Source organism: Phyllobates terribilis, unplaced genomic scaffold (genome assembly GCF_046119375.1).
Source record: "Phyllobates terribilis strain yellow unplaced genomic scaffold, ASM4611937v1 Scaffold_1__5_contigs__length_1240528914, whole genome shotgun sequence".
Lineage (NCBI taxonomy): Eukaryota > Metazoa > Chordata > Amphibia > Anura > Dendrobatidae > Phyllobates > Phyllobates terribilis.
This window is the reverse complement of record NW_027362761.1, coordinates 888,926,684-888,940,137: the sequence shown is the minus strand read 5'-3', so window position 1 is coordinate 888,940,137 and position 13,454 is coordinate 888,926,684. Positions and strand designations below refer to the sequence as shown.

At 40.2% G+C, this 13,454-nt stretch overlaps 1 protein-coding gene across 4 annotated transcripts in view; it reads right to left on the bottom strand.

The window, feature by feature from the left end:
* Positions 1–13,454, bottom strand: part of LOC141154249 (bifunctional heparan sulfate N-deacetylase/N-sulfotransferase 4-like) — a 920,299-nt gene that overhangs the window by 857,555 nt on the left and 49,290 nt on the right. For all 4 annotated transcript variants that reach the window (XR_012247418.1, XR_012247419.1, XM_073639869.1 and 1 more), the window contains exon 2: positions 1,951–3,178. Coding sequence is in view for 2 of the 4 variants with exons in the window: in XM_073639869.1 (XP_073495970.1) it covers positions 1,951–2,931 (981 nt within the window). In the remaining 2 variants the exon portion in view is untranslated. The remainder of the gene's footprint in view (positions 1–1,950; positions 3,179–13,454) is intronic.

Sequence of the window (13,454 nt, the reverse complement as noted above, 5' to 3'; positions counted from 1 at the left end):
TAGGGGCTTTGCAGCAGAAGAAATAGCTAGGTAGGTGGTCTCTGGAGTAAATCAAAAGACCTCCATCATCTTGTGATCTAATTAATCATTGTACCTATGGACAGTGGGGAGGATTTTGAGGACATGCCATGGTGAGGCAATATAGCTCTATCACCTGCTAATAACTGCAGATTCTATCTTTCTGAATATATTTACAGCATTGAAAGATTAATTTAATACATAACTTTTAATTAAACATTTCAATACAATATTTTTTCGAAACCCTGGTTTCTGAAAACATATCACTAGGCCCAAAACCGGGTTCATAAACCCACTTTCAAGATGAAGAGGACATATAGGTATCACTTATAAGGTGCAAACACTCCTAATACAAGCATCATGTAGCAGATAGTCATGCCCACCACATGATGTCACCTTAACAGTGAGTACTACAAGCAAGTAGGACCCATAAACTCACATAAAGTGTCACTGTGCATAAATAATAGTGCAACAAAAGTGTCACTCTCACCCAATTTATCCAAACGGGGTTGCCATGCGAGACAGGCTTTTCTGGATGGTCCAAGGCTGATGTCCAGGTCTAACTTCCCTGTCGTGCCCTTTGCAGTTGCCGCTGCCCTAACAAGGGCAGTACCCAAGTATGGACCTCAAATGTTAATTTCCATAAAAAAATCCCTCACAACGCGTTTCTTTTTCTCAGTCTAGAGATGTCATCAGGGGAGTGTACTTGTAATGGGGGAAAAAATGTAAGCAAATGAAACTAACGAAGTCCAAAACTCTCTCCAAACCCATAAGTAGAAAAGTGCTTCAGTGCTTCAAAAGTGCTTAGTATAAAAAAATAGACAAAATAGTAAATGAATCCCACAGTGGTGGGCATTCTAGAGAGAGATAGAATGCTATCCTCCTCTATCTATCTCTCTTATAGGACAGCACTCTGTATCTCTCTCTGCCCAGTGACACTTTATGTGAGTTTATGGGTCCTATTTGTTTGCGGTATTCACTGTTAAGATGACATCATGTGGTGGGCAGGACTGTCTGCTATATTCTGGTTGTATTAGGAGTGTTTGCACCTTATAAGTGGTACCTATAGGTATTCTTCATCTTGAAAGTGTGTTTATGTGATTTTTTGGGTCTAGTGATATGTTTTCATACCGTGGTGAGAAATGGTATTTGAGACTTGTGATGGATAAAGCAATGACTATCAAAACTATAGATTTGTAAGAATACGACACTCCTGGTCTTTTTAACAGTTGTGTGAACTGGGTTGTACATCGTGTACAATTCAGAGATGAATAACTCAGCACTCCAATGAAGTAGATGCAAAATTAAATTTTTATGCAATCCAAAATTATATGCATGTGATATTTCAGATCACAATCCCAGACCTTCATAAACAGATTGCATGTATTGTAAACAGAACATCAGAGCTAGATATGTGAGTGCTGGTGCGGCAGTGACATATGTCGCTACGAATTGTGCAGCACTACACAGCAGCATCGTGATTCCTCAGTGACAGACTCCACTGCCGCACCAGCACTCATATTATTACCTCTCCTGTTCCCTTTGCAGTATCTGCAATCTGTCTGATTAAGATCCATGAATCTAAAAATAAATAAATAAATAATAATGGCATAAGAATTAAGTTTGCATCATTGGGTTTCAAGTTATTCATCCGTAAAAAATTACTAAGTAATTTATTTGCCAAAAAAGTTTGACAGTTGCTAGATAATAATAATAATAATTATACCTAATTTTGTAAGGTGGATGTATTGAACAGAATATAAATATATTGCTACAATGATCTTAAAATTTGGCAAATAGTTTAAAATTATTTGCACTAAACATATTTCAACTAGCATTTTGATTTTCATAGATTTTATGTACCATATGGTGACCAAATCAGGACATTTTTCATCATTATGTACATATATCTTCAAAGCTAAATGAACTTACCTTAACATCGTTTACATTCATCCTAGTGCCTTCTTTTCCAACAAATATATCATCAATGTCAACAAGAATATATCTGTCCAAAGATAAACTAAGCTTCTTCCCAGACAGAAAAGATATAGCATCTATAAAAATTAACTTGTGCAACCAAAAATTCAAGTTGTTGCCAAACAAGACTCGTTGAATTCCATCGTGAAGTCCTAAATCCTGGATGACGGTCGCATGATGGGAAGATCTGGATAAAGAGTATTCATGTTGCTCTGGTGCTTGAAGCTCAGATAAAATCACTGGTTGATAAGTAGAATGGTTGTATTGGAAAACAGTCCAGTCTTCTCCTGGCAAATGACCTTTTTCAATGGTTGAAGCTCTTGTTATGTGTAGTAGTGGGGAATTTGAGTTTACAAAACAGTCTTTTAGAGCTACATTGTTGTAGAGAAGTAAAGGAAAGCCTTTGAGTTTGGAACTTGGAAAGCTGTTCTCTGTAGCTTTGTGGAAAGCAATGATGCTCACACTATACTCAACACAGTACTTTTCTAACAGTTCCCGATTCCATGCATCCATTGCTACATACTTCAAAACATTTTCATAAATTATAATCGCATATTTGCCTCTGCCATCCTTTGTAAGGGGAGGAATATCTCCTTTTCCAGGTGCAATTACAATGTCATACTGAAACCTACTAGATTCCAGTATTGCTACGATATCCTGTCCAAGCTGTGAGTACTGACTTTCCACAAAAAGTAATATCGTGAGATCTGTCTTGGAAGTTTCGATTGGCCTTGTTAATTTCATGTCTACAGTCCGATATGGCAACATGTTTAAGTCTTCACAGCCAGATTGAGTTGATGTTTCAATAAGTACTATTGCCTGCTTGTGACCAGAATACAAATAGTAAGCAGAAATTACTATACTTACAAGGCAAAAGGTGGCTAAGAGAATTACAAGTGTTCGGAAGCTCCTTCTCAGCTTTACAATATGATTCATGTTTTGCTTTGTATATTTAGTTTTTGCAAATCTCCAATGTCTCTTTATTTCATACTAAAGTGATGATGTGATCAGGATAATGAAGTGAGTTTGCACTCCTCTACAAAGGTTTATGTGACCATTGCACTGCATTTATAGTAAAGTCTTTCAGACAAGTTAAATCAGGTTAGCATACGCAGTAGACTGTAGAATCAAAATGTTGTGCATCTGGAATTCTTTGATCATCACAATTAATATTTTTCATCACCTAAAAAAAGAATGAATAAAAATTTACATTCATACACTGATCATTACAAATGAGAAAAATATATAGCAGTTGTAGTATGTATAAAAAAAATTGTAGTTTTTGTTCTTTGGGGAGAGGTTAGTGCTAAAGCTGAAAGACATTGCATATAGAGATAAAATGCTGATACACCACTGCACCCTGTAGTAGCCAACAATTAAAACAACGTGCTGGATATTTCCTGTGCATGGGTATAATGTCATGTAGTCAGGATGTGAAAACTTTGAAGGTAGTCTATGAGTACAAAACGACTGTTGAAACTAAGCACTCACCTCTCTTAACTATTTCTGACTTTCCCTTCAAAATATTCTTCCGAATCTGGTCCCTTGTATCATCTGTTTACACACCCTCCAAGCACTTAATAGTCCTTTGTGCCTGTACTTGTACACATACTGGCTGGTGACTGGATCATGGCGCATTCTGTGAATAACCTATTTATTATATTGATGGCTGGACCATACAATACAAGCACTTTTTACCTTTTGCCATTCATGTCTCCCCTATTTCTTCATAGACTGTAAGCTTGCGAGCAAGACCCTCACTCCTTTTGGAATCTATTAAATTATGGGTTTACTCTGTTACCTCTTTATTGTCCGTACAAGTCCCCTCTGAATTGTAAAGTGCTGCAGAATATGTTGGCACTGTAGAAATAAACATTATTATTATTAATAAGCACTGGCTCTTGGTGTACACTTGAACTGGCTAAGGGCACCTTCAACCCTACTACCTTTGCATCTTTGAATAAGTGACCTGGCTTTTCAAGAGCCAGAGAAGGGTGAAGATTAGAGAGGATGGATATTTGCTGATTGCACCAACTTTTACCCAAATATTTGATTTGCATAATTAAATTTGCACAAATCTCAAAATTGCAAAGCTTGGAATTGCCTTGAAAATGAAAGTGGAGAGAGGAGAGAGAGTGCGAGACCCCTCCTTACTATGATAGTTTACAAACTAAAGAAGAGAAAGAGGCCATAAAATTTTATATTCTACAGGAGAGGACCCAAATGACCATAAGAGCTTACACTTATAGGCGAAAGAGAGTGAGAGATGTCTCTGCTGACCATAAGGACTTACAGTTTACAGGAGAGAAGGAGAAAGAGGACTCCGCTGACAATAAGAGCTTATATATTACAGGAAAGAGAGAAAGGACCTCACTGACCATAAGAGCTTACACCCTACTACAATGTAATTTTTCATTGTACATCACACTACAGAAAAGAGAGACTTAGTGACTCTAGAGAACTGTGCTTCCATGGTATCCACTGATATATGATGGCCCAGGTACTGACCACCACTGTTCAGTGTATGAGAATCCGTAAAATGTCATAGCTCCAGAGCATTATGGGGAAGCAAATACGACCAAGCAAAATGACCTTAGCTCCTTATCCCACTCTCTGATGCTTCGGTAGTGTGGGAAATGGTGCTTGGCAAGTTTTTTGTGAACTGCAAATTGAAACTCAAAATGTTCGAATTCAAGTGAAATCGCGAAGAACATAACTATGGATATGGCCTATTGCTTTAATAATTTTTTTTGTCTTGGGCAGTATGGTATACATACAGCTTAGGTGGGCTGCCCTATAGCCAATTCATAATGTAATGATAAAAAGAAAAGAGATGCACTGCAAACCAGTCATAAAATACCAAGAGAGTGATTCCTACCTGTCTAAGAGAAAATGGTAGTCCAAGTGAAGATATACGTGTGCAGCTTCCAGGGGTCCTTTGAAGAAGTCACAACTGCAACTAGAGGTGATAGACACGTGCCAGAGTCTGTAGAGCAAGCCGTGAGTGTTGCAGAAAATGGGTTCAAACAGCGTATTAGAGGGGATAGAGGGCTGCAGAGACTCTCAGAGATTCTGGCTTTCAGGTACATGCAGCCATTGCACTAGGTGGATACAGGGATGAAGATCATGGGTGAGAAGGACTGCAGACAGCCTGGTAGGTGTGCCGGCCGGTCACACCTGCAGGACAGCTGATGATCAAGGAAGTGAGCGCATAGTATCTGTGTGACGTCACAACAGCTGGGGGATTCCACTGAGGGAAAAACAGTCCAGCGCTTATCCGACGCGTTTCTGAGGTCACGGCCTCCTTCGTCAGGGATTGGATCCCTGACGAATGAGGCAGCCCTCTATCCCCTCTAATACGCTGCTTGAACCCATTTTCTGAAACACTCACGGCTTGTTCTACAGACTCCGGCACGTGTCTATCACCTCTAGTTGCAGTTGTGACTTCTTCAAAGGACCCCTGGAAGCTGCACACGTATATCTTCATTTGGACTACCATTTTCTCTTAGACAGGTAGGAATCACTCTCTTGGTATTTTATGAGTGGTTTGCAGCGCATCTCTTTTCTTTTTATCATTTCATTATTATATGCACCAGGGCATACGGTGCTTTGAGATTGCGGCTCTTTGCCTATCTGATCATACTATAGCAGCAGCGCTACTGCAGTTTTTTACATTTTACTTTAGGACAATTCATAATGTAGTTGTCAAGATGGTACTTGCTGCATCTGGTCTTGGATAGATAAAATGCTTTCAATGTCTTAGAATTAAAATGTAATATGTTTAGAAGCAGCAAGCAATATGAAAAATATACATTTAGATTTGTTTGAAAACCTAATTGCAAGATTCTTCAAAATAATGAAAGCTGGACCAATGGTAAATGGTGTACATGCACATTAAAGAAAGTAATGTGAATATTTAGTTTTTTGAGTTTTTTGCTTCATTTTGTGTTGAACATATCTTTTCCTGATATTTTACTGACATTGAAGAATATTGTTCTGAATGGCTGTTTTTATGGAAAATTAAATTGCAGTAGATGAACTTTCACATTTGTGCAGGGCTGAACATGTAAATAATTTGCCAGTAATTAGAATCATTTTCCATAGGGGGAAAAGTGTTATTGTCATATCTGTCTCTAATGGTCATTTTCACAGTCATAGACAACATAATTATAATTAATGATTAGTGTTGATGCCTAGATTATTTAAGCTAGCCATTACATCTATGGCTTGCTTTGTACTCCTGTTCTTTCAGTGCCAGATTGTAAAATGCAATAGGATTGGATGACATAAGATCTGACAATCTTGTATTGCTTATGTTTTATGAAGTAATAGAAGGATTATTTAAATGGAACATGTCAAGTTGAAAATGGTATCTAATCTGCAGGTAGGATATTATAGAGCAGGAGGAGCTGATCAGATTGATATACATTTCGGTGGGAAAAGTTTCAGTAAAACTGGCATTTTATTAATTGAAATCACCTGGCGTTAATATGTATATGAGTCCAGTGGGTGATCCTATTCAGTGGTTTACATTCATCCATGTATGACTGTGCATGCAGAAATAGCTGTTAATCACTGAGTAAGACCATCTACTGGACTCATGCCAGTAAATATCAGGGTTTTGAATAAAATTCAAGTTGTACTGAATATTTTCCAATAATCCTGTAAATTATTCAGCTCAGTTCCTCATTCCTTTTGCAGCTCTATTTTTCAGTTCAATTTACAAGTTCCCTTTAAGCTACTTGTGAGAAAGCTGTACAAACCGACCTTGGATGTGTGGTACCTAAAGATGGTGACATCTTCGGACCTCAGGTACTGTACAGTAAGTTCAATCCAAATAGTGTATATGTCCGAATTCTCCAAAAACTTGCATCTAATGCCCACTTCCATTGGTTCACAAATTTTAAGGTAGCAGTCTAAGTTATTTTTTTTCCACATGTTCACTCATACAGTATTATGGGAGATTGGGAGATAGAATGATGGATGTACATTAACTGCACAGAGTCACAGGTGCAGTCTGATATTTCTGTTGATATTTAATATTTTGTATCCACCTATCTTTTACCTCCTGACCAGCTTGAAAATATGGCGCTTAGTCACTTCTCATGGACAAGCCGTGCATAAGGATAGTCAAGGAGTCTGAGGTCAAAAGGCAGGAGGGTACGTCATATACACAGAGAAGAGACAAATGCGTAGTCTGGTAATTGTCAGAGGTCAAAATACCAGGAGGATAGTGGATCAGAGCCAAGGGTTTAAACAGACAGAGGGTCAGAATGAGGTCCAAGGTAAGGCAATGAAAGATCATCACGCAGTATACTAAGCACAGAGAAAACCAAACGCACGTAGCTAGAGCTATGTCTGGCAGAGGCCTGGGACTAACAGCCTAGCTAAGGAGCCAGGCAATCACCTGGGACAATGAACACCTGTAGACAGCCCAGAATCACCCAGTCTCAGCCTGGACAGCGAGCTGTCAATCAAAAAACCGACAGCTCAGCACACTACTGCACCAGATTGGACTTCTGATCTGTGATCGCCCAGATACTGATCACTACTGTACAAGGTGTGATAATTCACTCGATTTTGGCAGTAATTTTCACCACACTCTTAATTCAAATGCAGTTTATTTTATTTCAAAATCACGTGCAGAAAGGCATATGTTCAGAAAACACTTAAGGTGCAGGAAATCAAAGGAACATACGCAACGTTTTGACCCAGTCCCAGGTCTTATTCAAACGGTCGCTCTGGAAGGGTGAAAGGAATATATTTATATTATTATTATTATTTATTATTATAGCGCCATTTATTCCATGGCGCTTTACATGTGAAAAAGGGGTATAATACAAGAACAATTACAATAATATTGAACACAATGTGACAGCGACTGGTACAGGAGGGGCGAGGACATTGCATATAATTTTATGCAATATATACAATATACACACAAAGACCCAAATTAAACAATTTGTATAAGGCTATAAGAACAGCAACAGTACAAAAATGGTATAAGCAGTATTATGCATTATTCAACAGCAATTAATGAGGCACCCAGTTTGATGGTGGTGTATCACAGTAAGAGACTAGGAGGCACTGGTAAAATGATTCATGATGGTGTGCTGGCAACATATGGCGGCATGAGGGATAGGTAAGTATGTAAGATAAGTACTATGACTGAGATATATGATGGAGTAAAGTAATAGTTAATATATTGCCAAGGTACATATTGTATATATTATGGAGATATATAAATATTGTTTATATGTTGTCACTCACTGTATGTTCATTTCACCCTTTAAGAGTGACCGTGTGAATAAGACCCAGGTTGAAATGCTACCTATGTCACTCTGATTTCCTGCACCCTAAGGGTTTTCTAAACATATGCCCTTCTGCATGTGGTTTTTCAATAAAATAAACTGCAATTGAAATAAGAGTGTGCAGTGATTATTCTTGACTAGATGCTTCAGGGATCAAGAACCTCCTTCCGCCTCCACTACTGTGTGCACGCCAATTTTCCTTACTCGATTCACTAGATGTCACAGCTGCAGGGTATTTTGAGGAGACCCATGCATCATCGCAAAAAGATGTTATTCCATTCAGTGATGCTTCATTAATGTGGGAAATAGTGCCATTTTATTAAATTCGACTCAAATTCATTACTCCACTAATCTCTGTCATGCACAGTGTGGGAAAGACAAAGTGCAACACGAAGGGATGAGGGAAAGGGAGCCCAGACACTAAAGAAAGAGGGGGTGCAGACCTCTTAGATTGATCTGATATCACCATGTGTTCTCTACCGTCCCTATATTGGTTTCTCACCAATCGCCGATCAGGAACCTAAAACCCTGTATCTCCCTAGAGCTAGGCCCTGGCTAGGGAAGGGGATGATGAGCGCTAGTTAGTCCCCACAAACAACTAAAGACAGCAAGGAGAGACAGACATGGGGGAAGTAACTTAGCTTGAGCCGACTTCAGAGAGGTTACACACACGTCCTCTTAGCACCAGAGAGGAAGTAAGCAGACTGCAACAGCTTCAAGGCTTTACAAGGGGTGATGAGAATATCACCGGCACCTCCCTATAGCAAACAGGAACTATTTACACACCCAGGCCTGGGTGTCAATTATCCGGAGGGAGGTAGCCGCTGGGTACTAGAGTGAGACAGATCTAAGAAGGTGTCTGTAATGCCACACAAAGAGATCTCCTGCAACCAACTGCAGGGCGACTGTCTGTCACATCTGATACACACGTGACACTAACAAAGAACAATACCGACGATGGCCGTATTGCTTGCACTCACACTTCTACGGACCAGTTACAACTGTTACTACTGCACCCCTATTTGTACTTTCCTGATCTCCATTTACATAATATGATCTAGATAGAAGCAAGGTCGTTATATAGTAAAGAATGTAAATATTGAAAATGTCACTCTATGGCTGCTAAATAAGAGACTGGAACTATTTTATTCCTGACTAGCTATTTTTTGCTTGGCTTTTGCCTGGAAACACATATACATTTCCATGCACTATTTTGCTTTCAGATATTGTAAACAACAACAATCATTTGTCTTTTTTCTCCCCGTAAACAAACTCCCATGATTAATTACAGTATCATAGAACAAACAAGCAATTCTCATAATGATGAGGCACTTCATTTAATTCCTCCCAATGAGAAACCACTTACATTGATGACTGTTCAGCAGGAACAATGAGCAAGCATTCTCAGTGTCAGAAAAACTGCAACAAAACCAAAATACAGATGACTACAATTATTTATTGTGTAGTTCACCTTGTTCGATTTTGCAGTTTATGTTTGTGAAATTGTATTTCCATATTTTGTTCCCACAGCAACTGTATGAGAGAAAGCATAATAAGTAGGACTTTACATAATCAGTGTTTATATTGCTATATATTGCAGCTTGTTAGATGTTTTATTGCTATTATGCGATGAAGTTGTATCTATTTATTATACTTGTTAGACATAATACAGTTTGCTTGTAATATTTACTAAAATAAAGGACCTTTATTATAATTATGTGTATCAATAATCTTTTATTTCTCATTGTTGTATATATCTATGATGCCTGACCTGCAAAATAAGATAAAGGTAATCATACTATCTTACAAATCATTACACAACCAAGTCCGTTTTATCTCTTTTAATCACAAGAGGGCAGTGTTTTCTTGTAATTTTGTCAACAGTTTATAAAATCCTCATATAAACTTACAAAAACAAATGGATCTGCAATCATGCCAGGACTACAAAGGTCACAACAATCAAAAGCAGTAGGTAAGACACCTTCTCCAAGAGTTCAGTGTCAAGGTAAGTATGATGTGGAATAAAACCCTTGCTGGAGCAGCTTTAATAAAATATAAGACAAAGTGCAAGGAAGGTACATAACGCACGGACATTTATAAGGAAATGCTCATATTTTGCATACTCTGGATTTCTATTACTGGAACATTTCATTCATAGAGCGAAAATTATGTTATTTTGTATAAATGCAGTAAAACAGGTACAGAATCCTAAAATTGCTGTGCACATGATTATTTCTTATTATCTCTAAGGAAAAACCATGACATATTTAGGATTTATAATGCATACAATAATCCATCTTGTTCCAAAGAGCAAGCACAAACAATCTGGCTGATTAGAATGTTTTTTGGCTCATGACATAAGTGGCAAGACCAACACATACAAAGCAATCAATGGAGAAAATGATTGGTGGTAATCCAAGCCGGGTTGTTATTGTAGCTATGGAACATAATTTGGAAGCAAACTCCCTCTATCCACTTTTTTGTTTTTGTACTAAGCTCTACAATTTAGGTATTAAACAGTTTATCTTGTTTTCTGTTCCTGTGTTTACAGCCCAAAAACAGAAATAAAAAAAAAAGTGTCTGATTTCATACTTTGCTAGGGACACTTTTTACTTATTTTCTCCAAAATGATGCCTATGCTGATATCATGGTTTCCACTTTAACATTTGATACTTCAGTTCTGATGCAATATGTCTTCGTTCACCAGCCAGAAAACTGCTGCATGCTTTTTTCTGTCTTTACATTGAAGCCATATTGAATAAAATATTAACATTACTACTTTGTAAATGATGCCAATACAACATATGTAGTATATATGGAAATAGCTTAAATAACTTCTACGTGGGCAATCTGTTAAGAAGGGACTGAGCAGATAGACATACAGTTTTGCAGGAAAAGATTCAATGTCACTGTTAGACATCGGTCGTGTGCTGGATTCAAAATGGGTCCAGGACCTTCTGTGGTATCCCATTTTGGTTCAGCCAGGACTGATGCTGCTCAGCATCACCATCAGCCTCAACACCAAACTGGTCCACGAGTGCTGTTTATCTCCCAGGTAGTTGTGCCTAGCAATGTTAAGCCTGGGTTGCAGAGGGAGACAGGGCTTGTGGATTCTAAGTCCAGGATTTGCTGCACAGAGCATGTCCGTGACCTGGGGGATTATGATTGGTGGTCTGGTACCCACCTGACCCGGTGACCTGGCACCGCCTGATTGGTCCACGGGTAACTTCACCAGTGGCGCGTCTGTGGGCAGGGCTTAGTCTTTAAAAGGCCCGCCCACAAACATGGCGATGCGCTCAGATCATTGAGCATGTGTTGCGGTGTGTGGACGACTGGTTTCACGTAGTTTCTGCAGGCAGGTTTAGAGAAAGTAGGCAGGCTAGTGAAAGTAGGCAGGTAGCTTCGTCTAGCAGTCTGGCTCTGCCAAAGGAGTCGCCTAACACCCCGAGCAGCCTGCAGATGCCCTATTCACGGCTATCGCCTGTCTGTTACGTGGAATAGCTCCCTTCAGTTCGGTAGCACGTCGGCTGTTGGCACGTGTACCTATCGGCATAGTCACACCCGCACAGTAGCGCCAACTCCTTTTGTGTAGCGCCTGTATCGCAGACAGGGCTACTGCTTCTCCCCCGGTCACACGTCTCCCTGCGGTTCTTGGAGATTGTGTGAACCGTTATACCCGCTCTGTGTGCATTAACACGGAGAGGTTATTCAGTTAGGTGCATCTCCGGACGCTCATCTCCCGTGCAGTTAACGGAGATAGAGCGTACCGCTATACCCGTTCCTGTGTGGAGAAACACGGAAGGGTTTAGTATTTAAGTTGTCGCTTTCCTTTCCACCCAGAAAGTGTTCGGCAGCAGCCTCCCAGGCTGCATCGCGGACCCCGGGGTCGGTTGCGTTCCATTTTAATAAAGTTGTCTGCAACCGCCCTCCTAACAGTATCTGAGCGCCAGGGTCTTGCCGAACATGGCCGACAACCAACAACTGCAGCGGTATATACAGCAACTGGAGGCCAGACTTAGAACTCTGGAACAAACTGCTTCGGTCGCTGATATCACTGCAGTTGCTTCCCAGGCGGCTACTCTAGCAGCCAACATTATTAACTCGGCTGCGGTGAATACTGCAACCACTGAAAGTGCCCCATTACCCCGGTTTGCTCTCCCGGAGAAATTTTCTGGGGACAGTAAACTCTGTAGGGGTTTTATTAACGTATGCTCCATTCATTTGGAGATGATGAAGGCACGGTTCCCCTCTGAAAGAGCCAAAGTGGGATATATCATTTCTTTACTTTCTCACAGGGCTCTGGAGTGGGCTACTCCTCTATGGGAGCGGAACGACCCGGTTGTAGTAAACGCGGGTCTTTTTCTTAAGACCCTAAAAAATGTTTTCCTGGGTCCTCAGGTCACGCATCATATGGCTCCTCAGCTTCTTGCGTTGATCCAGGGTTCGGTCACCACCAGCCACTATGCCGTCCAGTTCAACCCTAGCGGCTGAACTGGATTGGTCTGAGCGGTCGCTTATTCCGGTATTCTGGAGGGGTCTGGCTGGGCATATTAAAGATGCTTTATCTACCAGAGAAATTACAACCTCTCTGGAGGAGTTCATATCTCTCGCTGACCGTATTGACTTGCGTCATGCGGAACATAAGTTAGAGCTGGAGGTTGCTAGACCTCAGCATCTGTTGGCACCAGGCGCCTTTAGACCCAAATCCAAGACTCTTGACCCGGAGCCTGAGGCTATGGATATATCCCGGACTGAGTCTAGTCCCTCTCGTTCCCGACCTGCACATCTCTTGGAGCACCCCGTAAATAAGGGTTCCAAGCAGTCGGTAAAATGAGTAGGTCTTACCACCGTTGGAGGAGGTGTATTAAAGTCCGGGACTTCTTCCTCCAAATTATTATATAATGTGACATTGTCCTTTGGTAAATCTATAGTTACTGCCAAGGTGTGGGTGGACTCTGGTGCTGATGACAATTTTTTATCATCTACATTTGCCCAGAGGCATGCCATACCTATTGAGCTACTCTCCAGACCAATAAACATTTGTGTTGCCAATGGTTCACTCCTGGATGTGCAAATCACCCATCAGTCGATTCCTCTCACCATGTCATTCCCTCAGGGCCACCGGGAGGTTATCTCACTTCTTATTAT